The 26,706-nt window shown below is 43.6% G+C and overlaps 1 protein-coding gene across 3 annotated transcripts in view; it reads left to right on the top strand.

The window, feature by feature from the left end:
• Positions 1–20,238, top strand: part of LOC147881414 (serine/threonine protein phosphatase 2A 55 kDa regulatory subunit B beta isoform-like) — a 67,426-nt gene extending 47,188 nt beyond the window's left edge. For 2 of the 3 annotated variants that reach the window (XM_087370085.1, XM_087370084.1), the window contains exons 10-14: positions 1,747–1,815; positions 18,245–18,336; positions 18,519–18,596; positions 18,780–18,850; positions 19,020–20,238. In XM_087370085.1, the coding sequence (XP_087226211.1) occupies positions 1,747–1,815; positions 18,245–18,336; positions 18,519–18,596; positions 18,780–18,850; positions 19,020–19,141 (432 nt within the window). In that variant the 3' untranslated portion in view covers positions 19,142–20,238. The remainder of the gene's footprint in view (positions 1–1,746; positions 1,816–18,244; positions 18,337–18,518; positions 18,597–18,779; positions 18,851–19,019) is intronic. The other variant, XM_087370086.1, reaches the window with a different exon arrangement.
• Positions 20,239–26,706: the final 6,468 nt, after the last annotated feature.

Below are 26,706 nucleotides of genomic sequence, written 5' to 3'. Positions count from 1 at the left end.
GAGCGCTTTGGCCCGACTAGAGAGACAGTGCTTCGAGGCACTACCAAGATGCAGTTCTATTGTGATCACTTCCTCAGAGTCTTTGATGACGGTTTCATTATCCGACCTCCTTATCTAGAGGACAGAGGAGTCTCACATGCACTCCGGATTGCCATTGGCCAGATGTGAGTTTCCCCCCATCAGATTAGGATTGAGGCGGGCCGAGCTGTAGGTCTACCCAAAGAACACAAGATCTGCACAGTATGCGACATGGATACCGTTGAGACTGAGGAGCACTTCCTATGTATCTGCCTGGTTTACTATGAGATATGAGGGCGATATCACTGCCATTATCAGGAGGGGACCGGCTTCGGCCTGCTCTCTCGGTTGATACACTTCGAGGACCAGGTTTGTAAAGGGTTGTACTTGATGGAGATGGGCCAACACCGAGAGGCACTAGCCAGAGCACTATCAGCACCGGATAGACTACAGGATATAGAGCCAGACCCAGCTCAGAGACAGGTTATAGACTTCTATGCCTTCGAGACGGCTCTTGGACACAGTGGAGTTGAGGATGAGGAGATTGTCGACATGAGAGCAGCTTGGATCAGCAGTCGGTCACACCAGACTCTTCGGACTACTAGAGCGCACTACCACCAGAGCGCACACCATTGAGGTTCGTCCCATCACAACACTACTTGTAGGGGACCGCCAGAGCCAGAGACAAGGGATCACGATCGACGTAGCCCGACGGTTATTGAGATCGAGGCGATCGCGGCCACCACCTAGACGCGAGACAGCCCGACAGTTACAGATACGTGACATTTTCATGGCCCAGCGGAGAGACCTGACTTGACTTGATCTGGACACTCCTGACTCTTGATTCAGATTCTGATTTTGTCTCTATTCTATTCTTTTTAGACACTAGATTAGTACTTGTCAGGGGCTTTAGCTCACCCCTTGCCCTAGCCCACAGAGGCTTGTATGAGTTCTTTTTTGATGTTGTATCACTCTGTCCCATAGACCCGCGAGGTCTTCCGAGGACGTTAATATATCTTTCTTTCTTTTTCGTTCTCTCTCTCTCTCTCTCTCTCTCTCTCCCCCCCCCCAGAGGCTTGTATGAGTTCTTTTTTGATGGTGTATCACTGTGTCCCATAGACCCGCGAGGTCTTTCGAGGACGTTAATATATCTTTCTTTCTTTTTCGTTCTCTCTCTCTCTCTCTCTCTCCCCCCCCCGCCCCCCTTCCCTCAATCTCCTTCCTCTGCTGCTGTTCTAATTCTCCTATTCCCCTTGTAGCTTTCCTCTTCCTTACAAACGGCAATAATGGATGCTTGTATAGCTTCTAAGGGATTGAAACAGCTTTGTCTTCTTAATGGGCCTTACAGAAAACATCTTGATAGACTTCTTGATCATTTGCTTTTTTAATATACTATTGTTGTAGGTCTTGTGTTCACTTTGTACTAGCATTTTTGATAATATGAGAATACAATTGTCAATTTGGTTCATGAGAGTGACATGGAGGGACCAATAATAGGGCTGTATTGCTTTGTTGGATGATCTTGGTGTGTATATAAAACGAAGAAGCCTCACGAAGTTGATGAAATCAAGAGTCATGTATACTTATTTATAACTTACATTGGTGTTCAATTGAGGATTGTTAGAATAAAATCTTCCGCAAAAGATGCATGCAAATGTTTTCTCTTTCTAGTCAGCTTTTGTTTGCACTTTGTATCTTATAGCTTTTGACAATCTGATGCTTTTACAGCTTTGGGATGTAAACATGGAGTCTTCACCGATTGCGACATTTAAAGTGCATGAGCATCTTCGTCAAAAGGCATGCCATCTATTTTTTATCTCAAGAATGTGATATATATCTTCTTTCCCCTTTAAGGTATTTTATAGTAGCTTAAGATATATTTAATTGTTTCCTTTGTTGTAGTGCTGTATTTTTGTGTGGTTATGGTGAACCATGCTGATATTGTTTTCCTTAGGAAATCAGCTTTCTTCTCCTCTTGACATTGCTTCTGGAAGGAGATTAACATGAATTCCCCCCAATGGCATTTGTCCTCATTGGGCCACAGACATCACTGTGTACTAGCTGCAATTTCCTTTGTGAGAGTTTTGGACAATTCTTTTGAAAAGGAAATCGATGCATCTTACCCAAAAGACAACCCTCACACACATGTTTGGGAACTGTGTGAGTCTGAGGTACATCATTTGCCATCTGCTGTGAATGTAGCTTTGCAAGAGCTCTATAATTGAGATGGCCCATTCTCTCATGCCAAAGATGAGTTTCAGCAAGCTGTGAATCTGAAATAGCCAATGCTTCAATAGAAAGTGCAGCTGGATGATGATCAAGGTGATAAAGCCCTTTTTGCAAAGTGCCAGTGAGAACTATGGCATTGTCATCACGAAGATCATATACTAGGCCTCTGTAGCCATAAAAAATTACTCTGAAACCTGAAGTAGCAATTGCTGAAATTGAAATCAAGTTGACTTCAATGCCAGGCACAAAAGGAACATTTGTCAGAGTGACAAGATGGCTGGAAATGGATGTGACCTGCGCATCTCCAACTCCTTTTACAGCATATGAAGCATTATTAGCACATGTAACAGTCCCCCCTCGAGGTGCATCAGCTAGAGAATGAAACAACTGTCTACAGGATGTGACATGCTTGGAAGCACCACTATCAAAGTACGAGGACTGAACATCATTAGCAGTAAAGAGTGCATCAGCTTTGGAGGGATCAAATGAGCAATGGACAGCCCATGACCAATCATCCTGAAGAGCATGTGCATGTGAAGCATCTGCTGGCTCATGGGATTCAATAGCATGTGAGGCATTAATTGTCAATCCTGCTTTCTTTTTCTTCGAATCAATGCGCTTCTTGCATTCTGAAATGTCATGTCCAGGCTTGCGACAATAGTTGCATCTTTTCTTCTTTCCCTTAACTGCTGTATTTTTAGATGCATGGGAGGAATTGCAGCTGCTATGCGCAGATTTTGGCTTGCCCATAGGCTTGGAAGCCTTGCCTCTTCCTGTCTGCTGTGAAGCAAATGCATGATCAGGAATAATGGCTTGTCTGTTAGCTCTACTTTGCTCTTCCTGCAAAAGCAAAGTAACTAGCTGGTCAAAAGAATAGTGGTCTGGATTACCCATGGCCACTAATCGAAGGGTTGTAGCAAACCCTTGATATGTATCTGGCAGTCCATTCAATGTGGTACTAACAAGCTGTGAATTTGGCACCACCTCATCAATGTTGGCAAGTTGTTCCATGAGGTCCTTGACCTTTGTCAAATATGCATCCATTGACTCACCTTCATTCATATTCACTTCCTGTAATTGCCTTCTCAAATATGCAACACGAGCTTCATTGCGAATCTGATAGAGAGAAGCCAATTTATCCCAAGCATCCTTTGCTGTCCTGCAAGACCGGATGTGTGGAATAATGATTCTCTTGCATGATAAAGCAATGCATGAATGTGCATTTGCATCTCTTGCATCCCATCTTGACTGTTCTTCTTGAGTTGGAAGAGCAGCAGCAGGAGTGCTAGAGGAAGAGGCAGCGAATCTGATAGAGAGAAGCCAATTTATCCCAAGCATCCTTTGCTGTCCTGCAAGACCGGATGTGTGGAATAATGATTCTCTTGCATGATAAAGCAATGCATGAATGTGCATTTGCATCTCTTGCATCCCATCTTGAATGTTCTTGAGTTGGAAGAGCAACAGCAGGAGTGCTAGAGGAAGAAGCATCAGGAGGAGTACCCCCTGCAAAAGGACCAGCAGTAGAAACAACCACTGTAGCAGTGGCTGGCCTCATATCAGCCTTAGAAACAATATTCCACAAATGCTTTGCAACAAGAATATGTTTCATGAAATAAGACCACATCGGATAGTTGGTGCCATCCAACTTATCATCTTCACGAAGAACTCCAAATAAATATTGATTGTTCCCAGCCATAGCAACTGTGATACCTTGAAAAAGACCTGAAAACCCAAAAGCCTCAAGGCTATCACTGCAAAAAGCTGGCTGTCCCAAAATATCTGCAAATTTCTGACCCAAATCAAAGGGCAAATGCAGATCTGACCCAAATTTGACTTTGACAGGCAATGTTCACTGCAAAAACAGCAAATTTGGCAAAAGCCCCAAATTTATTGAGGGCGAATAGGCCAAAAAGAGGGCAAATGCAGAAAAGCCCCAAATTTTGCTGAAATTTTTGCAAATGTGACCCAATGTATGCAAATTTGACTCAATGTCTTGCAAATGTAACTTAATGTCCTGCAATCTGACCCAATGTACTGCAATCTAAACAAGAAATTGCAGACCAAATCCCAAAACTCCAATATTTTTGTAAGAAATTGCAACCAAAGGAGGTGAAAAGAACTAAAAAGCCCCAAATTTGCCAATATCCTGCAAAAGTCCCAAATTTCACAAGAAGTTGACGGCTGATCTGCAGGTGATACCACTGAAGGTACGAAAGTACGGTGGCTGTACGTAAGTACGGCTGATCAGGTACGGAACATGCGCAATGTACAGATCAGGTGCGACGCTGTGTACGGTACGACGTACGGAAGTACATGTACGGAATATGCGCGATGTATGGATCAAGTACGACGCAATGTACGGTACAACGTACGGCGATGCAGGTACGTTCCACGCGTAGGTACATCGATGCACGTCTGCTCACGTACGGGCTGTACGGCGCAGGTACTATATGCAGTACGGGACAGGTACGAGACCTTTCGTACGCTTGTATGACTGTATAGAAGGAAATGCAGTTACACCTTTGGAGGGATCTGTAAGAGGTTGTGGAAGCTGGACGCCTGGATCTTGGGCAGTAGCTGAAGAGCCTCGAACAAGCTGGAAATGTGACGACCAGCAGGGCAGCAGACTCCCAATGAGCAATGGAGGACTCGGGGGCTGAGGAGAATTGGAAGACAAGAGCAATACCTGCTCTGATACCACTGAAGGTGCGAAACGAAGAAAGAGAGAGTGCAGGTACGTAACGAGTTGATAGATCAGTGGTCACGTCAAGGTTTAGATAAAAAGAAAATACACAAGTACAAAGTACTTGTACCTAGACCTAGGACTAAGTGTTCTAGGTGTCACATAGGACTAAGTGTCCTATGTGGCCTAAAAGGCACTAACACTATAAGTGCCTATACTTATGCCTACAAGGCACATACCATGGCCTATAGGGCATCACTAGAACCACCAGAAGATGGCCTACAAGAATTTAGAACACATTTCTTGCCTCTTGACGTAGCATCTCGAGCTTGGGATCAGTATAGGAGTCTTTGTCAGTGGCTGAATACATTGATAAATTTAGAGAATGTGTAATGAAGATTTATGAACCTCTTCCTCAGTGGGTGCAAGTAAAGGATTTCTTTTGGGGACTAAATGATAGAATCAAGATGGAAGTTTGGGCTAAATATGCCAACACTCTAGATGAAGCAATAGCCATAGCCTTGAACTATGGAGATGCCAAAGGTAACAAGCCAAGAGGGTTTGTACAAGATGGGACTCGGTATGAGTACCCAAAAAAGAGTGGGTTTAAGAAGAAGTGGATTAGTAAAACTAGCGTCTCACAGATGCCACACTATTTCAAATAGATGTTGTTCCAGATTGGTGTGCAGATATCATCTGCGCAGGATTTGATCTTTTCCCATTTTATAGAGTTGGCTGACTATGAGTTGATAGGGTGCAGATTTGATTATGAGTTTTCTGGCTTCAACTGGTCGCAATTCTGGTGGGGCTTCTTCTTCAACTTCCATTGCTACAGCTTTGTCTTTATCCATAAAATCTTAAGTCTAAAAGGTTTAACTCTGCCTGGGTTGGTTGGTTTTGTTTTTTTTATAAACATTGTCTGAAATTATATTTACAACTGGAAATCCCAACCTCCGATTAACTTGGAATGTACAAATCAGCAAGTAAAACTTCAAATGTTCAAGACAACAGCTATCCTGGCATATACCCAGATGCAAACCATGAATACTTTTCCCTATGCTAGTGAAATACCTGCAAATTTTAAACTAGCTACAAACACCGAAAACTGTAACCTGAAAAACTCCAAAATTTGAAAAGTTTAAGAAACTCAGTCGAGAAGTGAGTAGAGAGCCCCCTGGTGAGATGATCCTTCAATATCAGTTAACGGAGATATCCCTGCAAGTCCGTGAAACTTATAATTTGGAACATCTTGCCATCACAGATCCTTTGCCGCGAACCGGTCTTCTACCGAAAACCACCCATGCTGTTATTCACCTTCAGACACGCATTATCAGGGGTGGTTTGCAATAAATTTCCCACTCATGCTTTGTAGAGCTCTCACACGATTCAAATAATTCTATCGTTTCATTTCATCTATGTTTTTCTGTAGAGCCCCCAATCTCCCTAGATGAATCTAGATTACCACATGTCCATTATTAATGCTTTTCTAGATGCCCCTTTTTACCCCCTCTTGGGATTCTTTAAAAATAATTTGCCCTAGGCAAAATATTTGAATAGGAACACCTAGGCCTTTGGCCTTTATATTCATCTAGTCATGCAAATCACCCTTACCATCGACAACCTTGACATTAAATCCCTTTGATTATATACATAAAAGCGTAAATACAATTTCCTTACAATTGTCGGTCCTCTAAAGGGAAATGCTGATTGACCCTTCCAAGGTCATGTTATCTCGACTTGAGCATAACATCTATGGGACATTACATGATATGTTTGGCTAACTGCCTACAAGAACCCATGAGTAGTTACAAGGAGGCAGTTTAGGAACTATACGAGCATTGGATACCTTGATTTGCGATTCAATAAAAGGTTATGCCTTGTGAAAGTTCATAGTGCGCAGATGACTTCTTATGAGCGTCCTTCTTCCCTTGCTTCTAGTTAGAGCATAGGTTTTTTTTTCCGCAGAGAAAAGAATGTCTATTAATGCTTGAAAAACCAACCATACAAAGTCAGAAATCGATGAGTCGCTGATCATGGGAAACCAAAAGAAAATTGGCTATCAACCAGCCTGTTTTCAGAGAACCCAGCTCACTGCCTAGGAAGTCTCTAAATCAGAGCCAATACCCAAGGTGGAGGAATATACATCTGTGAGAAGTGCAGCAGAAATGAACGGAAGTGAAGAGAGAGAGAGCCAACCTTACACACACCAAACAAGAAAGGAGAGAGAAAGGTGAGAGAAACTTAAAGTGATCTCAGGAACTGCTCAACCTTGCTCAAGAGACACCACACTGAGATGCCAAAATACCAATGAGGGCTCCTTCCCTATAAGATGGGCTGCAAGGGGCCCATATTTGGGGCAACCCTCCTGTAGACCCCCGACCAGCAGGTTCTAGAGGGCGACGACCTGAGGCCCTACCATATGGGCTGAACACAGCCATAAAACGAGCTGCTCCCCTGCCTGAAACATGCCCACCTTTGCTCATGTCTAGGTCCCCAGGGTTGGGGAAACCTTTATACCCTACCCTTTGCTCACATGTCTAGGCCCCCAGGGTTGGGGAAACCTCTATACCCTACTCTTTGCTCATGGGGGCGGGCACACCCACAACAAAGTCCCTCTCTCTCTATGGTGACATCAGGAGATGTTGACCTCCAACAACATCCACCGGATGCCTTGCTTGATTAATACATAGAAGACACCTGCAAGCCAAACGTCGTAGAAATGTGCCGCCTCTTAACGGTTGCTCTTGAGATCTTGACATCCCACTCTCCCATGTGGTGTGTCGGTTGTAAAGAATGTCTTGCCAAATGGCAACTAGGGTGGTTGTCAGGGGAACCTAGATGCCACCATCACAAAGCTGCAGCGAGAAATCAAGATTTCCAAGCCTTGCCGAAACATGCGCACTTCTCAGTGATCGCTCGAGATCTTGTCGTCCCATGCTCCCATGTGGTGTGCAGGATGTAGATAATGTCTTGCCAGATGGCAACTAGGGTGGCTACCAGTGGCCACCATCACAAAACTGTAGCGGGAAACCAAGATTCCCAAGCATTGATGCTGGACACTGTCTCTCATAATATTTTCCATAAGCTGTCCCTTCGCAATGGCATAAGGTGCCGTGGAGAGGAGGCGTGCATGCTATGTCTCTAGCTGAAAGACCGGCTGACCCTGGATCCTGTAAGTGACCCCCCTACGTCGGCCACATAGCCATCCCCTAAGTGAAGTCCCGCTGCATCCTCTGTGTGTTATGCTCTAGCCGAGATAGCATGACCTCGGAAAGATCGGTGGGCATTCTCTTAGATGACCGACTTCTGTAATATTTTATGTGCGTAAATTAAATGGTGAAGGGAAGTAACTGCCAAGGTCCTAGGTGAGGGTGTATTGGCATCGACTAGGTGGTTCTGAGTGCTCATGCCTAGGTGCACCTAAATGTGTAAAAATGCCAAGGGGCAAATGTTTTAATTGTGCCCCAAGAGAGGGGTAAATGGTGTACCAAGCTAAAGGTCTAGAATGATGACATGTGGAGGAGGGAACCATCTAGGGAACTGAGGGCTTGTGGATAGGCATGAAGGAAATAAAGTTACGTATTTTTGTGTACATGCAATCCACAAGGAGGCTGGGAGGATATTCGGGATGCCAACACCTGAGAATTTCGTCCGTGAATCGACAGAAAGAATGTGAGACCAGTTGTGAATGTATCATTTGGTATCAGAGCCTAGGCTCATATCCTTTCAAGGCTGTGACGATCCTAGTGAAGGAAGCAAGACGTCGAACAACGGGAATATGCATTTTTCGTAAGGTTGTAAGAAACCGCATGGCGGAAAACGAAGGCTTGAATCACAAGCGTGGGCGTGTAACACAGGCGGGAATTCTCCTTCATCCCTTGCCTCCTGGATAATTCGTTGCTTGCAAACCTTACACCAAACAATGGCGAATTCCTTAATAGCGGTGTGCGAGCTGCTGATGAAGCCTAGGACGCATGACCCAAACCAAAGCATGCACTGCCAGATGAAAGAGGTGCACGACGGTGCGACTGACGGAAGCCTTGGGTGATAGTGATCTCCCAGCGTAGAGCTGCTGATGAGAAAGGGAACCTTACGCTCCTGCGACAATTGATAAGCCACGCATTTTTGGTTCGGTTGACGAGAAAGCAAGAGAGAGGGAGATAAGGAAGCGTATCATTTGGAGCACCCGCTTGAAAATATTTGTACAGAATGTAACTCAAAGAATGCGATGGCTGGCCACTCAAATGAGCTGTATGAAGGAAAAATCGTTTCGAAAGAGCGTGTCTTCAGTCTGGATGACGTGCGATCCTTTTGTCAGCTTTGAAAAAAACACAAATCCAATCCACTTCCAACCTGCGAGTGCGAAAGCTTTAGGATTCTCAGATTCTATAGTACCTGAATTGCTATACGTTGGACGACGAGATTAGAAGGGAGCGTTTGTGGTCACGTACATAACCCGTGGGCTGAGGCTGATTCCGAAACAGAGAGCAGGCTTGGATTTTCGAGACTTGTAAAGGCTTTGGCAGAAGAGGGAAGTTCGGACATCTGCAATTCCTGAAGGAGCATCATTTTTTCCTTCTGTATAAAATTTTAGTTTCCAGTTTGCAGCCGATCTAATCCTGTACAGCAGAGTTTGCAGTCGATTTATTCCTCTACAGTAGAAGGAAATTCGAAGTGAAAAAAAAAAAAAAGAAAAAAGAAAAAAGAAAAAAAACCTATTTTTCCTTTTTAAAAGAAAAAAGGCAGAGGGACAAGATTCTAGGGTAAATCCTGGTGAATCTAGAGCACGATCTACGCAACAAGTGTCCCATCACATAACACCTACCCTGGTGGGTAGGATTTCTGTATTAGAAGATGCCTTACAACAGATCATGAACGAGCAACTTCAAGTGAACGCTGGTCAAAATGAAATTAGGGAGATGGTGCAAGCCTTGTCGGCTAGACCATCTAGAAATGAAAAGGGCAAAGCTCCAGCAGAGCGAGAGCCCAGTATACACTTATCAGAGCGTGTGAAGGTCAGGGTACCTAATATTGCCAACTATAGACAGGAGAAGTACGCTGGTTGGATGACCGAGCACATTTCTGATGTGATCGAGGTTTGGTTACACAAGTGGGAAGAAGCCTTCGCCATTTGTGAAATTAGATCTGATCTAAAGAAAATCCGCGAGACCACTCACTTGTTTATTGAGGCAGTGGATAGGTGGTGGATCAAACAACAGAAAGATCAAGTTGCCCCTACCACCTGGGAAGGGTTTAAGGCTGAATTTAAGAAACACTTCCTTCCACTTGACGAAGAGTCCCGAGCTTGGGATGCTTATAGAAACCTTCGCCATAGGAATTTGTCGGTGGCAGAGTACACTGACAAGTTTAGGGAATGTGTTATGAAAATAACAGACCCTCTCCCTATGTCGGTTCAGTTGAAAGACTATATCTATGGACTGAACGACAAGATTAAAATGGAAGTTCGGGCTAAATATGTGACTACATTAGATGAATATATTGCAGTAGCCCTGAACTATGAGGATGCCAGAGGCAGACCTAGTGGGTTTGTGTAGGCAGGGACTCAGCATGAGTACCCGAGAAAAGGGGGATTTCAGAGGAAATGGACTTCAAAGGCAAGTGTCTCGCAGCCAAGTGGCCAAACCAAGCAGGTGAAGCCGGTTAGGTGAAGCCGGTTGAGGGACAAGCAAAGACAAGTACCACCGTTGGGGTGAAAAGGAAAGTAACTCCAATGGCAGCCTGGGTTTGGTCAAAGTCCTCGTTGACCCCTGAGCAAAAAGAAAATGCTAGAAAAGAAGGATTGTGCTTCGGCTGCCTTCAGCGACATCAGTGGAAAGATTGTCCACTAAACAAAGACCGTCGCACGGCCAATATGATAATATCTGAATGCGACGCGGAAATGCAGGAGAGTCCCAATGCGGAACATATGCAGATGCAATTGGCGGGACCTTCTCAGAGGTTAGTACCTGTGTTGTTAAGTGTGTCTGTTACTAAGTTAGTAAGCGGTGCACCTGATAACATCCTTTCAAAGCCCGCAGCAACGGGGTATACAGTCTTCGATGAGCCCGAGTTGATTAAAATGAAAAGGCAAGTAGCCAATCATGATGTGATTGTGTTGTTCGACTCAGCGTCAACACACAATGTAATTAACTCGAAGCTTATTAGGAGGCTCAAGTTGAAAACTAGTCTGTCTGATTATGCTTATACGGTCAGGATGGCGGATGGAAGTTCAACTGAAGTATGGGACCAAAGGGTTACCCAGTTGGAACTTCGAATACATGACTATGTTGAGAAGCTGGACTTTGAGTTGACCAGGCTTGCTCACGCAGATATAGCGCTAGGTATGGCTTGGCATTTTTGGAAAAATCCAGCCATTGATTGGAAAAAGCATATTTACCAGCTCAAGATGAACGAGGTAGAATATGTTTTGCGAGGTGAAAAGGATTTACCTCGAGGACCATTGATTTCAGCCATGGAAATTCGGAAGACTCCGAAAGAGTTTTTGTGTCTGTGTATAGCATCGGTAGAGTTGATTGATGATGCATCGGCTAGCACTGAGGCTACCCAAGATGGGGAAATGGCCGAGTTGGCTAAAGAGATATCGGAGAAGTTCTGTGATTGTTTTAGGGATGAGTTACCTTATGGGTTACCTCCAGAGCGGAATGTTCAACATAAAATTGAGCTTATCCCGGGGGCAAAACCTGTAAATAGACCTCCCTATAGATTAAGCTTTACAGAGGAAGCTGAGGTGCGAAGACAACTGGAAGAATACCTCAAGCTGGGGCAGATTCAACCCAGTTTTTCACCTTTTGCTTCGCCAATGATATTAAAGAGGAAGAAAGATGATACTTTTCGCCTCTGTATAGATTACAGAGCATTGAATAATATCACTAATAAGCATAGGTATCCGATGGCTCGGATCGATGATTTGCTAGATGCATTACATGGAGCCGTAATTTTCAGTAAGATAGATCTTAAGTGTGGCTACCATCAGATCCGTATTAGAGCCGAGGATGTGTAATGAACCTGAAGAAGGTACCCATACCAATGATGACTCAGATTTTCCTTGGGACCTTGAAACAGAGGCTGCGAATGCTGCAATTGAAGATCAAATCTTTGATAATGACCTAGCCATTCTGCATGCCCTAATGGCAGTTGAGCTCCCAAAAGTTGAACCTCCACAGTTGCATAACAGCAGACGATCCCGCAAGAAAACTGCAGGAGGAAATCGCAGAAGAGCCAAGGCCGAGCACTTCAATGAATTCGAACGAGTCCAAACACGGATTGTGGAATTGTATCTTGCAAAGGCAGTCCCCTCAAAATCAAAACCACCACCTCTTGAATGGTCCCCTGAGGGACTGGAAGGAGTATGTGCAGCACATGAACCCTTACTTGGAAACACCTTACCAGTGGAAAAGTTACCCCACAGTTCCCAACGTAAGAAGTTTCGGAAATATAAGCCACATGTGCGGATGAAGCTCGATCAAGAGACTTCAGAAAAAGAAAGGAAAGAAGGGCCTAACAAATTACTAAATGCAACTATGCCACCCAGTACTCATGACACATCTCAGGCTAGTTCAACCCCATCAGAGGCCGATCTTCGAGAAGAGGGCTCCACTCCAATAATCATGAGGTCCATGATCAGGATTCGTTTCCTCCCAGTTGTTGGGCAACTCTTCAACCAAAACTTGATTGACTGGGGCGATGCAAGTTAGTGGGGGTTATGGACCTAGTATGGGTGGTGGCAGCGGAGTTGGGTCAATGGTCCAGCCCTTACCCAGGTGTCCTATTACCCTGATCTTTGCCCTCAAGCAAATCCATGGTCCCATCCAACTCTAGGTCTCTATTTATCTCAGGTTGAAGAAGGCCTTTGAGCCCCTCTCTTAACTAGATCCTCAAGGCACCCCTGTCCTAGAAACTTACCCATACTAGCGTTGGGGGGCTGAGGCTTTGGGAAAACCCTCCCACCAAGACTCTGGGATGGCAAAGTCAATCTCCAATGTTCGAATATTGCCCTCCTCAGATGAGAGAGGGAATTTACTTGTGCCTCTGTCTTGATGGGGAGTCGGCTCCATGCTCTGAATGAACTGGTTGGGCCACTATCCCATTGTGCCCAACCAATATCCGTCCACAGCCCCAGCATAAAACTCTTCTGATGTCGAACCTCCGGGTGCCAGAGAGGGGCTGTCGTTGAAACTCCTCACAACACCCATGGCTGAGCTAATGAGTCCTTTAGACCAGCGCTGTCAAGCTGTACAGAAGATTCCGCATCAAGAGTGAGCTCTTCGATGTGAGAGGAGCCTTTCTAAAGATCCACTTGTGGGACGGTTGCCATTATTGGCTCTGTTCTTGAGAAGCCCTCTCTAGAGCAAGAGCCTCCGGAGCTACGAGCTGGAGTGAAACCCTGCAGTACCAACTTGCCTAAAAGGGCTCTGCTCTGCATCTCAGAGTCAATAATACCAAGTCCTCCCTTTGCTTGGGGTAGGATCACCGTCTACGAATTGACCCTGGCTCTAGTGTTTCCTTGTGCAGTCCGATGTACCCACAAGAGATTGTGCATTAAATGCCTAAGTTATCCCATGCATCCCTTGTGAAAACACCAACATGAGAGTTTAGCAGAGATCCAATGTAAAAGCTTGGCCAAGATCCAATATAAAAGCTTGGCCGCACACTTTCCAACAATTTCTCTCTTGGGCTCCCTAGACCCCTTCTAGGTTTTCTGCCATGCAGGCCCATGCCCTCCACAAAGAGTGCCATGCCATTTACAAAATTTGAGTCCAGTAGCTTCTCCTCTTGATGGATTGGGAGCTGCAGCTCAGTGAGGCCCGTGACATGGGGCACAGAAAATAGCCTAGTACCTTTGTCACAAAGAGAGGCAAGAAAGGCACAATAGGGCAGCCCTTCAGTACTGCGAGGGAAAAGGAAAAGCCTCCCCATGTGACCCCCAATAAGCATATGGCTGGCACCCCTTGAATACGAGGCAGAGAACCCCAAATCCATATGTCTGAGAACCCATTCTCTGCATGGTGGCGTTCAGAAAACACCACTCCACTTTGCCATATGCTTCTCGAAGGACTGCGATAGGCTAAGACTCCTCGCAGGACCAATCCACTATCTCCCAAAAGGTAAAGATGTTGTCCAGGATATTGTGTTCGTGAACAAAAACTGTTTGCGTGTCATGTATGATATTGGCAAGATGGAGTTGTAATTATAGGCTCAAGATCTTGGCTAAGATCTTGTAAGTGCTATCCAACAAGGTGATCGGATGCCATTGTTGAATATATGATCAATCCCCCCCCCATTTGGGATCAAACAAATCCACCCTCAACTCAATGACTGGGCTCCAGAGCCAAAATTGCTTTGAAAATACAAACACAGTGGAGTGTGAATATACTCCCTAAAGCACCTAAAGGACGGTGTCAATCCATCCTCTCCAGGGTACTTCTATGGAGGGAGGGCCTTGAGGGCCTCCAAGAGCTCCTTATTAGTGAAAGGAGCATCCACTTGTCTACTCATGCTCGGGGATACCTTTGATAGGATGTGGGCCCAGGTTGCCTCTCGGGTTGAAAGGACCTAGAGACTTGTCCTCGGACTGAAACATTTACTGATAGAAAAGTCAAAGGTCATCTCTAGAATCTCTTGGGGGTCTGAGTGCATCTATTCACTCTCATCTCACAACTGCTGAAGCTAAGTCCTTGTTGAGCGAGGACCAGTGGACCCAATGTGCCCTGGAGGAGTGATATGGGAACTCTTCCCTACAAATCTTTGTGGCCTAAGGTCTAGTTGAGCACTCTCATATTGGTGTGCTAGCCATTGTGAGGCTAGGTCTTGCTCCCTAAGATGCTCTATGGAAGCCAAATCTTGTCTCAACTCTCTCTCTCTCTCTCTCTCTCTCTCTCTCTCTCTCTCTCTCTCTCTGAGAAAATGATATTGATGTAAAGCTTGAGCCTAAAACTCCTCAATTGTTCCTTGTGAATCGCCTTGGCTACCCAAACAGCCCAACCAACCTCGGGGGGCTCTCCGGCTGCTTACCAAATCTTTGCTACGGCTTGCACCTCCTTCTCCTATAACCAAGCATGATAAATGTGGACCGCCTTTTTGTGGGAGTCCACGACGGGGCTGGTCTAGGTGCATCACAATCGGGGAGTGATTAGACATCGTCATCCTTGCCAAAAATACTCCGTGGCACCCCCTCTATGCATTGCCCAATCCCCCACGTTGAATCTGTCAATTCTTCCAGTAGACCATCATGCCACCACTAACTGGAGGAGTAGCAAAGACTATCGGCAAGTCTAGAGAACTCCGCCTCTCTCGAGCGGTCACGACCATTGATCGTGAAGATAAACAGCTCCCAAGTACTCTGCTCGGTAGAGGGCATTGCCGAGAATGAGGCTCCACCTCGTTTGGTGAAGTATCAATTGATGTGGTTGTTGCCGTGCCTGATCATGAAGGCCATGCATGTTTCAACTCACCATGGCCCAACTCATGGGCAAGTTTTTTTTGGGGGGGAAACAAGGCCTTCCTATGCATGAAGTTTGTGTAACGGGTGTAGACTTGAGTTTTTGGAGGGGGATTAGATGTTTTAGTAGTGCATGTCCATGCGACGGTGCATGAGAGGCATGAATGGCTCTATGCCTACCTTTAGTGCCCATTGCATTGAAAAGGAGGTCTCCACGCCTAGCTGACTGGCGCATGGGTTTAGGGGTCAATGTGCAACCTGCCTGAGCTGCTCCTCTGGACCTAAGCAGACCATGGCTGCTACAAGGACCAAGCCTCGCTTGCTGCTAGAGAAAGCCAACTAGAAAGTAGGCATGTGTCCATGCGTGATCCACAACTCCTTTCTCTGCTGCCCCAACCACTCCTCCATGATCCATCATCCTAAACATCTGATCCTTCATCATTAGATCGAAGAATAAGGGGGTCCACTGCTCCTCCCCTGGGAAGCAAAGTTGAAGCCCCAGAAATACAGAACAGGTTCCCAACTGCGGCTGCCTAGTTTTCTTCATTCCACTTGAGTCTAAGCCTTCTGGGAAGGCTCAACCCAAGGAGCCTGGGTCACATGTTGCTGTCTATTGGAGAGTGGAGGTTTGGCAGCATGGCCCTCTCGCTATTGTTCTATATGAGGCGATGGATGGGTATTGGGTCTACCTGTATGGCCTAGGCAAGCTCTTGCAAGGTGTCCCATCTGCCTGCAGCGCATGCATTGCCTTGGGAGTCTTGAAACCTCAACCCTCCGACTAATGTAGGATAAATAAAACTAGATGTGGGCCTAGGAAAATTAGGCTCTACACCACTAGGGCCTGGGTATAGGGTAGAGCTTATGGCAACCTATATTGGAATGTGTTGTGGAGCAAATGGATGCAGAGAACAGGAGAAAATATTGATTGGACTCTCACAATCAGAGAGGTACATGACGTACATGAGTGTGTAAGACAGTAACACAAAGACAAGACAAAAGTAAGCCTATGTAGACAAATTAGGGTTTCTATATGCTTAGATGACATTGGTAGTGCCACATGGTAGGCAACATTTGTTATAGGCCCGTTACATAGACAAGGTCCCACCTGAGCATAATTGACGTTCAAAATTTGAAAGTGACTAGTGGTTGGCACATCAATGGCATGAGAAGTATGTAAAATAGAGCACGAACTTGCTTAATGCGCAATTTATATGCTGCAGCCCAAGCTACCTGGTCCAGATCCTGATGCCAAAGGCATTAGTGGAAATGGTCAATGCCACGGCAATCAATGAAGGGTTTGATTAAAGATATCATGGGGTTATGCCTCAGTGGACTGGAGACAATTTGATACTCTGAAAGAGGAATGACGCTCTCAAACAAAAGTAAAGTGAGCCTCCGACGTCAAAGCGTCGGAGTGGAGCTTGGAAATTTGAGGAGGAAGGAAGAGGAACAAGCCTCCATTGACTTTGCACATGAAACTGAGATGCAAGAACTCAAAGAAGGGGCAACAAGCCTGGACTCAAAACACTCTAGAATCTTTAAAAAGCGAAAATGATGCCTTGAGGAAAAGCTTGGAAGGGCTAAAAATGAGCCAAGGGTGGGCTACGGAGAAATCCCAAAAGATTTGATACAAAAATTGAGGCATGCCAAGGACACTGAAGAATAATCTCAAGTAGTTTAGAGACGTAAACCTTATTGTTAGAAATCGGGGGTGAGGTTGCTTGGTATAGCCAACGCTCCCCGCAAAGCAGAAGTTGAAACAAAGATGTAGTTCCCAGGAATCACACAGTTCTAATTTTAAATCAAACTTCTTTCCTAAGTGTGTACTAGTGTAGAGAGAGAGATGTGCAGACAGTAAATGCACTGAACTGAAGAGAGAGAGTAAATTTGTCCGAAGATGTACCAAACCATATACAAAATGAGGACACAGTGTGCCACCATCTATCAGCAGGGTGCTGCCTAGATGTGTGTGACTCCAAAATCTGTTTTCCTACGTCCTCGTGGGCACATTCAAAACACTTCAGCCTGTGTGCTCTCGTAGAGCCTCTATGGGCTTTCTTGTGACACTCCTTACTGCTGCTCTTCCTGAAGAAGACCTGTAGATGAGTGTCTGTTGCTCTGGAACAGTGCTCCACTGTTTGAACAAGCTCTGTAGAGGAGTGCTCCACTGTTTGAAGAAGACCTGTAGATGAGTGCTCCACTGTTTGCTGCTCTGGAACTGCAGCCAATTTCTGAGAACCTGTAAACCCTAATCGCAGTGTACTGCTCTGTACCCTGTAGGTGATCTGCATGCTGTACTGCTAAGCATCTGGATGATCCCTCAGCCTCCCTGTTGCCCTGGTAGACAGCCAGAACTTGGTCGCTTGATAGAATGATAGGATACAGTAGTCTCAAGACTGAGGAGCCTTTTATAGGCTTGGAGACTCTCCTGAAATACCCGACCAGTGTGCAGACTTTCTCTGGCCTATCTTTGGTGCCTTGCTGCCTTGTGGCATTCCAGCTCCAGGTGCCTTTGTTCCGCTCTGCTCTGACCTGATTGTGTGCCCCGACTTTTTAAGTTCTGTGATCTGCATACCATTTGTACTTGTTAAGGGTAGAGTGTCATCTATCTTTATGCCAAAATCAGAATGAAAAGATCACACATCTAGGATTTGGTATCAAAAATGGTGTTGAGATAGGTTTTGATGTGAGGCATCTGGGTAAGACTGCTGAGGAAGCAGCAAGCTGGTATGTTCGAGCGGGGGTGGCCTACGACATGGCTATTGTGTGGATTGCTTATATGATGGTTTCGTGGATTCTGATGTGGCAATCTACGTATATGTATATGTGACAAGAGTGTCGCCTTTGCTTTGCAGTTATGTGACCTGTATGAAAACGACTCGATATTCGACAAGTTCGAGTGTTGTCTGAGTGGAGATGGCCTCCGGGTAGCAACAGGCTCTTACAGGTTTGCTACACATGCATGCACACTCAACTCTCTTTCTTTTCTCTGATGACTCCCAAGATACATAAGTTGCTTTGTTCCTGTTTCAAAGGTTCAATGTGAACATAATAGTATATGTAAAGGCAAGACTTAACACCAGCTTATTTGGGACAGGCGTGGCTTGACATATTGTGGGTTCATTGCAGTAATTTGTTCCGTGTTTTTGGGGCTGTTTCTGGCAGCGAAGAGGCAACTACTTTGGAAGCCAGCAAACAGCCAAGCAAGTAAAGAGTAAAAAGCTTTGCTATGAAAATTGGTTATTGTTTATTAGATTCTGAAAGGCTATTTACTTGATATGACTTATACTAGGTCTTGATTTAGCTGAGAAAAGTGGGTTTTACATAGGTGTCTCTTCTGATATGTTGGATTGATTGCCTAAATTCATTTTTCCATTCTGTTACTAGCAGATGGCAGCATTTACAGACTTCAACACAACCTGCAAGAAGTCTGACAAACTTTGCACGACGTAGTAAAAGAGGTGCATGATTTCTCAATGCTTTTTGATTAAAATTTGAATGCTATTGACGTTTTATCTCCCTGACGTGATCATTAAATGTATCCTATGATGCCTGGGATTGCTTAAAATTGAAATTGCACCTTAGCCCTTCTTTATCTGATGGCATATCGAACACGTGATGAGAACTCAGGCAGCGAATTTAATGGGGGAGCATATGATTTTAAGTCAAAGCTTCTGCACATGGCCTGGCATCCGTATGCGAATGTAATAGCCTGTGCTTCATCAAACAGCTTGTACATGTACTACGCATAATCCTTCCTCCATTCATAGTTCACTGTGTCCACGATTTGTGGAGTCGATTTGTACCAGTTCATAGTAAAGGCAACAGAAATCCAATGTCAGCAAGTGCATAGGGTTGTGTCAAGTACCACTCCCTGACACCACTATCCCTGTCAGAGCTAGGGCCCTCTATATAATTTTCATTAAAAGTTGAAGGGCTATCTTGTCAAGGGCAGGTTATGTGCAAACGTTTAATTCTTTTTAGCACGGAAGGAGTTGGAATCTCACAAATGAAGGACTGAGGAAATATATGCGACTGGTTACTCCGCTCTCTCCTCACTCATTTATATAAGGGTTTGTGCAAGAAGCGGGAGCATTTGCTGTGCTCTGCACCCCTGATTCGTTTTGTATTGTATATCATGCAAGGCACACAGGTGGTTTGTGGCCATGAAGTAAATCGTAGTGTACCTTTTGCTCTCCAAGATTTGAGAAAGTTCATGAATAGTCTGCAAGAATGCTTGAGATGTAATGTAGGTGTATGGACTCTTACTCAATACTTGGCGGATCTTGATGCAAAAGCAATAATGTTAACGTCTATAAACAAGGGTTGTTAATGGGAAGGTCCTTGTGGTATGGACTTTCTCAAATTGCAAATTGAAAGAGTCATGATCTATAAGCCCGCAATGAAGTGAGACTTTTTTGTTTGATGGTTGGGTCAGTATGAGTGGTACATGCCCAGCTTCATGCTTGTCATTGACAAGGCATGACAAGTCCACTCTTAGTTTTTAACAACATAGTAATGGGCTAAAGACCTTGCTTGTCAAGGAGACGACCTTTTGTATGCAGTGAAGGGGCTGTCAATTCTTCTTTCCAATTGGGTGCCTTTCATCGATGCTGCTAGGCTGTACTTTGGATTTTGGTCTTCCTATAATAATGGTATCGACTTTATAGCACCCTATGATGCAGCATTGCGTCTTCAGCTCTAGCAAAAGGTAGGCCTTATTTGATTTTCTCTCGAGCAACCAAGTCTTTGTTATTATATGAGGCTTTGACTCAGCATCTCCTTGGTATCAATATTGTTAAGAAGAGATTTGATTCAGGTTTCAGGCATATTTGTAGCTAAATTCAGCCAAAATTCACGTGGGCTAACATTTAGAGTCTTAAATTTGATAAATTTAACTAGAAAATTCTAGTAGGGCTAATATACATTGGGGATAGATCCATCCAATGACCTACACTTCCATAACTAAGAGGCTCTCTTATTTTTTACCTTGCTGTTGCAATTGACAAAATATGTCAAAGTTAAATATGCATTTTGAAGTTAAATCGTTGAAATGGTCATCATTGAGTATATGGCGATCCCATTTGGCAAATGTTTAGGAATCTACCATGTCGCCTTCAAAGCTAAATTGTGTGGTCTATCTAGCTTTCTTGCAGGCCATGGGGTGTTGCATGATATCAATATGAGTGGTTTGTATACATGTATGTAAATGCATCTCAAATTGAAATGTTTGTCTAATTTAGTCCATAATACATTTGAAGTCACATTGCCATTTCTTAAAGTACCTTGTGGAATAGATGGCTATTGAATGAATATCATGTCCATAATGTTGGACTACCATATCTAAAGGCTATAGTTGAACGTGTGTGTGTGTGTGTGTGTGTGTGCGCTATGCGTGCGTGCGAATATTAAGATTTTCATCTCACAAAAAAGTGTGCGAGTGCGACTCACTCCATTCGACCTTGCATTTCATAGTGTGCATCTATGTATGTGCACACATTTACACACATGCATGTAACCAAAATGAAACATGTATGTCCATTTATGTATACGTACATGTATTAATACATGCATGTAATCATAACACAACATGCATTGTTCTCATGCAAGTTAATGATATCGATCATGCACCAACCATCACAAATTCACACTGAGATTTTCTTCTATCTAGTTACAGATGTGGCATGCACAAATTAACGTACACTTGATTCAATGTGTGTATGACACATCTATGATGCAAGATGTTTGATTTCATGATGCATTCATCATTGCATAGGTTGCATGCAACACAAGTGTAAGCCACTTACGATTCATTTTTGCATGCTAAGTACTAGTGGTACTCTTGATTTCTAAATTATTATAATCAAGATGAGTTTATGTGGGGTTGTGTCCATCATTATGTGAACATATGTTCATGCATGTAAATCATGTACAAAAGCCACACAATAACATGAATATGCATCTCTATTTTTACAACATCCTTGAAGGACAATATGTGCACAAGTGATGCAACTCTCCAAAAAACATAAGGTACGGTTGAAAATCGGCTCAATTTTCAGGGGAAAGAAGATCCTCGTAAGCCATCTCAATCTCAAGTCCCAACTTGAAATGTGGCAAAGTAGGCCAGATTGTGAAAGGATGTCACGACAGCCCAAGAATGGACAAGGAAGGGGAGAGCTATCATCCAAATATAGCAAAGGTAGAATATGCTTCAAGAGGGTCAAACAAAGGGACACATCTAACACGTGTTGTGTTGGTGGTAAATGATTTTTTCAAGGGAAAGAAGATCCTCATAAGCCATCTCAATCTCAAGTCCCAACTTGAAATGTGGCAAGCTAGACCACGCGAAAGGATGTCATGACAACCTAAGAATGGGCAAGGAAGGGGAGAGCTATCATCCAAATATAGCAAAGGTAGAGTATGCTTCAAGAGGGTCAAACAAAGGGACACATCTAACACGTGTTGTGTTGGTGGTAAAGGATTTTTTGGTGGAAATGGTGTGCAAGAAAGACCATTCAACAGTGACACATGTTGAGATTAAACCTCAATTGGGTAATAACAAGATAAAAAGTGTTGGTTGGGACATTACTTTTTTAAGTGCATTTTAAGTTCTTTCAAAATAAAGAAAGACAATTTATAGTGCTTTTTGGGATCCTCTTTCTTAAAAAGCATCAAAAATTGGTTTTATGACTACTTTCAATTGTGATATTTGGTTTAAAATTGACCATCTCTTAAAGTTCTTTAAAGTGGAAAAAATCCGCCACCTTACCTTGCATACACTTAGCAAATGGTTTAATATTCCCTCCCCCCCCCCCTCTCTCTCTCTCTCTCTCTCTCTCTCTCTCTCTCTCTCTTGCATGTGTGGAAAATATGACATAACAACTTTCACTAATTTTGGCAATGCCTAGGTGTCATGAAGCTATGGTTCAACATAGCTAAATGGATGAGGGCAACAAGTTTTAGAATCAAGATTACATGGAGGCATTCTATGCCGAGAGACATCAATGCCATCTCTTCAACAATTGCCACAGTGTGGCTAGCCATGAAAGTAGCTATCATCTCTTATTTGTGGCAATCTAGAAACTAACTTGTGTCTAGGAAACCGGGTGCCTCAAACATACATAGCACGTGAGTTGTTGTTGAGCTAGTATGTAGATATGTTCAATCCTAGATAACTAAAGGAAATAAGGAATGACAACAAAATGTTAGATACCTTGGGAATCACTTGCCAACATGAGCAAGATACTACTTCCAAGCCTTGATAAGGCTCTGTGTAAATCTTGTTGTTAGTTTAATGTAAATCTCTATTCTTTTGAGAAAAAAAAGGAGTGACCATTTAAGGGAGATTGAAACATTCAAGTTTTACTAAGATTAATGCAACTAGACTTTTTTTTGCTCAACATTGGAAAAAGGAGATTGAAATATTTATGAAATCATTATCTAGAAGAAATACATAATCATGACAACATATTAAGTCATGAATCAAAGCATTATGAGATGACATGACAAGGAGCATACTTAAATTCTTACATGAGCATGTAAGGCACAAATTTGGCTACTAATTGACTTTGTTCTTAACCAAGGCTCATGATTTATAAATGTACTGACTTATTATCTCACATAATAATTCCCAATCCAAGAAGACATCAACTACATACTATCCAAGGTGGTGTCATGGGTCCATGACTAATGTGTGAAGCCAATATTCCCCAAGATAATAAATGAGCATGTAAATCATGAAATTGACATGCTCAGTGCAGATTCCACACATATGGAGATGGAGACAGGGACGGAGATCTATAGGCTAGATTCCCCCACCCACCACTTAGACCTGACTTTGGAAAAGACCTTGGAAAATACCTTGATGAAGACATGGAAGAAGAACAGAAGGGGCGGCTTGTCACGTCTGGATCTTCGATCCTACCAAAAATGGTAGGATGATTTGACCTAGAAGGACGCTTTCCCTCCTGAACTTGCCAAAAAGAAATCTTTCTCAGCCGCACACTGCCAGACGTTTCTGAAAAGCGACACAGGGGCCCTTAGGCAAGACAGAGCATCTTCCCTCTTGAAAGAAGCTCCAGCACCACCTGACAGAAATGGACACTACCCGTCAGCTCTCCGAGTTGGGAGAGGGGGGACAACGATATCTTACACGACAGCAACTTAGAAAGCTAGAGGCGGTTTCTTCTTCCTTCTGGCATGAAAGGATACTCCTTCTCGCTTTGCCAATTCAGGACGGACAGAAGTCAAAGACACAGAAAGATGAGACATCCCCAAAGCAAAGCAATAAGGCACCAGGGAACTCCAGCACAGATTTCAAGAACCCGATTGAGGTGCAAGAGGAAAGGGAAGAGCCAGCGACAGAGAAGGAGGTAAAGAAGGAACCATTAGCTCCAAGCGCAAGCGCAAATCAAAGATGATTGGGGGCGTGGGGGAGAAAATGAAGGAAAAAAAAAGAACCTTCATGGCGAGAAAGAAGAGAATGACCCACAGATGCCAGGCAACAGCTCCAAACCTCCTGAAGAGAAAGAGGCTACTGTTGGTGAGAGCCAAAAACCCTCAAGAGGTAAGCAAATCGTCGCCTTTATCAATGAAGATATTCTATCTTAATCTATATATTGGCTTAGCACTCATGCTCTGATAGGATTCTTCCAGTGCCCAGACCTCCTTTAGCTTTCATTGAGAGTTACGTGAGAACAAATTGGGTAAGGCAAGGCATCAGTGTTACCAATGTTAGGTTTTTGAGGAAAGGTTTCTTTGCCTTCCTCTTTGAGTCTCCTAGCATGGCTTCCAAGGCTCTCAACTATACTATATGGACTATCAGACACCAACCTCTCTACTTAGAGAAGTGGAAACAAAACTTCAATCCTGATCTACCTAGGTCCACCATTACCCCTGTGTGGGTTGAGCTCCCAGATTTGCCCCTCTCTCTCTGCAACCAAATTGCCTCTCTATGCAATGGGTTGGGAGAGATAGTGGGTGTTAAGAAAGAAAATTTTATTAATACTAGAGCTAATCCTCAGGTTTGTATCAAAATGGACATTGTTGAGGATCTGCCCAGCACCTTAGTAATGGTGAATAGGAATGGTAGTGTTTATAGAGAGCAGCCCCTTCTCTATAAAAATCTCCCAAATTCTTGCTTCCTCTGTGGTCTGTCAAGTCATGCACTTAAAAACTGCCCACAGAGGAGAGCCAGAGATAAACCCAAGGATCCTTCTACACCTAACAACAGTAAGCAAACTGAAAGATGGATCCCCAAGGTCCCAGCTACTCCTGAAAAAATCCTCCTTCAGAAGGAAGGCCCTGCCAAAACCATACTCTCTCTTGACAAAGGCAAAGGGAAGCTAGATGACTCTCTAGCATTGAACAATGCTTTTGATGCCTTGGCAAAGAGTGAGACTGAAGAATGGATTAAAAAAAATCAGAATATGGATTTGGATTCTTAGATAGAGCCAGGATAGTCGAAGGATTTTAAAGAGGACATCAATAAAGAGGATGAGATGACCTCTTCCAAGATCAGCGAACGAAGACTTAGAAGATGATCAAGACATGGTCACAACTATGGAAAAGGATATTGTGGTTCAAGGAAAGACTTTTACTCAAGTTCAAAGCAAGAGAAAGCTCTCTTAAGGAAAAAGTGCTTCCCCCTTAGGTTAACAGCCCCAATCCCATGGCCAGAAAGGGAACCCAAAAGAATGCCAAGTTAAGCAATAGCCATCCTCTCCCTCAATGTTAGAGGACTCACTGGCCCAGGCAAAGGAGAAGAGTTAGCTTATTGGCTGATAACCAATAAGCTTTCCCCTACTTACACTACAAGAAGTTAAAGTCTCTGGACCCTCTCTTTAGAATAGACTTATAGCTATTGACAAGAGAAGAAAATGGTTCTTGTGAAAGGCATTGAGTTACCCTCTGGCAAGCACCTTATCTGCCAACAGTTTGCTGATGACACAAACTTAACCCTCAGGAATGAGACTTATGTTATTAAAAAGGCTATGGACTCCTTAGAGATCTTTTGTAAATCTGATGGATCAATGGAAATTCAAATTTTGCTCCATTTGGTCACCCTGACAAACTGTCTGCCTTGCTTTAGCTAATAATGCATAAAGCTGTGTGGACTAATAACAGAGGACTGAGAATTGGAAAGGGAAATGGCAAATGCATGAGGTGCCCCTCTATAAATGAAGATACCTTCCACCTCTTTATTTCCAATCCTGTTGCTAGAAAGGTGTGGAAAATAGTACAATTGGAAATAGGGGAGCCAATAAATTGGAAGGCCATACTACCAGGAGACTCTGCAAGGACAAAATAGGAGTTATGGACACGTATCAGAGCACATGCACTGTGGTATATTTGGATAACTAGAAACAATTTCTAGTTTAATCAAATAGTGTTGCATGTTGACTTGCTTTTTCTCAATTGGTTGCATAGAACCAAAGGAAAATTACAGAAATGATAAACTAGTTTAGAGCTGATGCTGCCCTCTTCAATGCTAACCTACAAGACCATGTTCAAAGATGTTTTGGGATGGACAACACCACTCCTTTTGAAATCCCCCCTGAGTTTACTAGTTTTCTTAAAGATGTCCCCCCTCCAGCTGTAAAGAAAGAGCCAGTGTCACCTAGTGAAGCCCAAGCTGTTGCCACATATGACTGACAATTCCGGTGATTCAGAGAACTTCAACTACTTTGACTACTTTAATGATGATGACACAGATGATACAAATAATTCATATGTACCTCTCTTCTAATTCTCCTGCTGCTGCTATGACAAAGTCAGAAGTCGCCACGCTCAGGAGTGTCTGTTAGAAATATTTTGTTAAAGAAACTTCTCCCCATTAGGGCTAGCTGTTCTATGCTAAAGAACATGTACTGTGAATATTTATGATGATGTTATAATATAATACAAACTTTTTTTCTACCCAAAAAAATAAAAATAAATGAGCATGTAAATGATTGGGACACCAAGCTTTAGATTGTAGTGTGAGCACACAAAATGGCCTTATAGTTGACCATTAACCTTACAACTTTTCAATGGGAATTCAAATTCAAAGCCATTATCCAAATGAATTTCTTATAATACAAGAATTACATTAGGTTTGTCAAGATGGTATGCTAGCTTTACTGCGAAACTTGGATAAGGACCTAAGAAGACAAAATTGCATATAACGAGCAAGCCTTTGAAGATTCTTGCATATGCATAACAATGATACCTTGTCCTTACAAATTTATATGAATGAGAAAGCCTTTGAAGATTCTTGTATATGCATAACAATTATACCTTGTCCTTAGAAAATTTATAGGGACTACCTTTGCTCGTA

This window comes from Dipteris shenzhenensis, chromosome 31 (assembly GCF_047967505.1).
Source record: "Dipteris shenzhenensis isolate YYH24624 ecotype China chromosome 31, Dip_SZ_1.0, whole genome shotgun sequence".
NCBI lineage: Eukaryota > Viridiplantae > Streptophyta > Polypodiopsida > Gleicheniales > Dipteridaceae > Dipteris > Dipteris shenzhenensis.
This window is presented reverse-complemented; position numbering and strand designations above follow the sequence as displayed.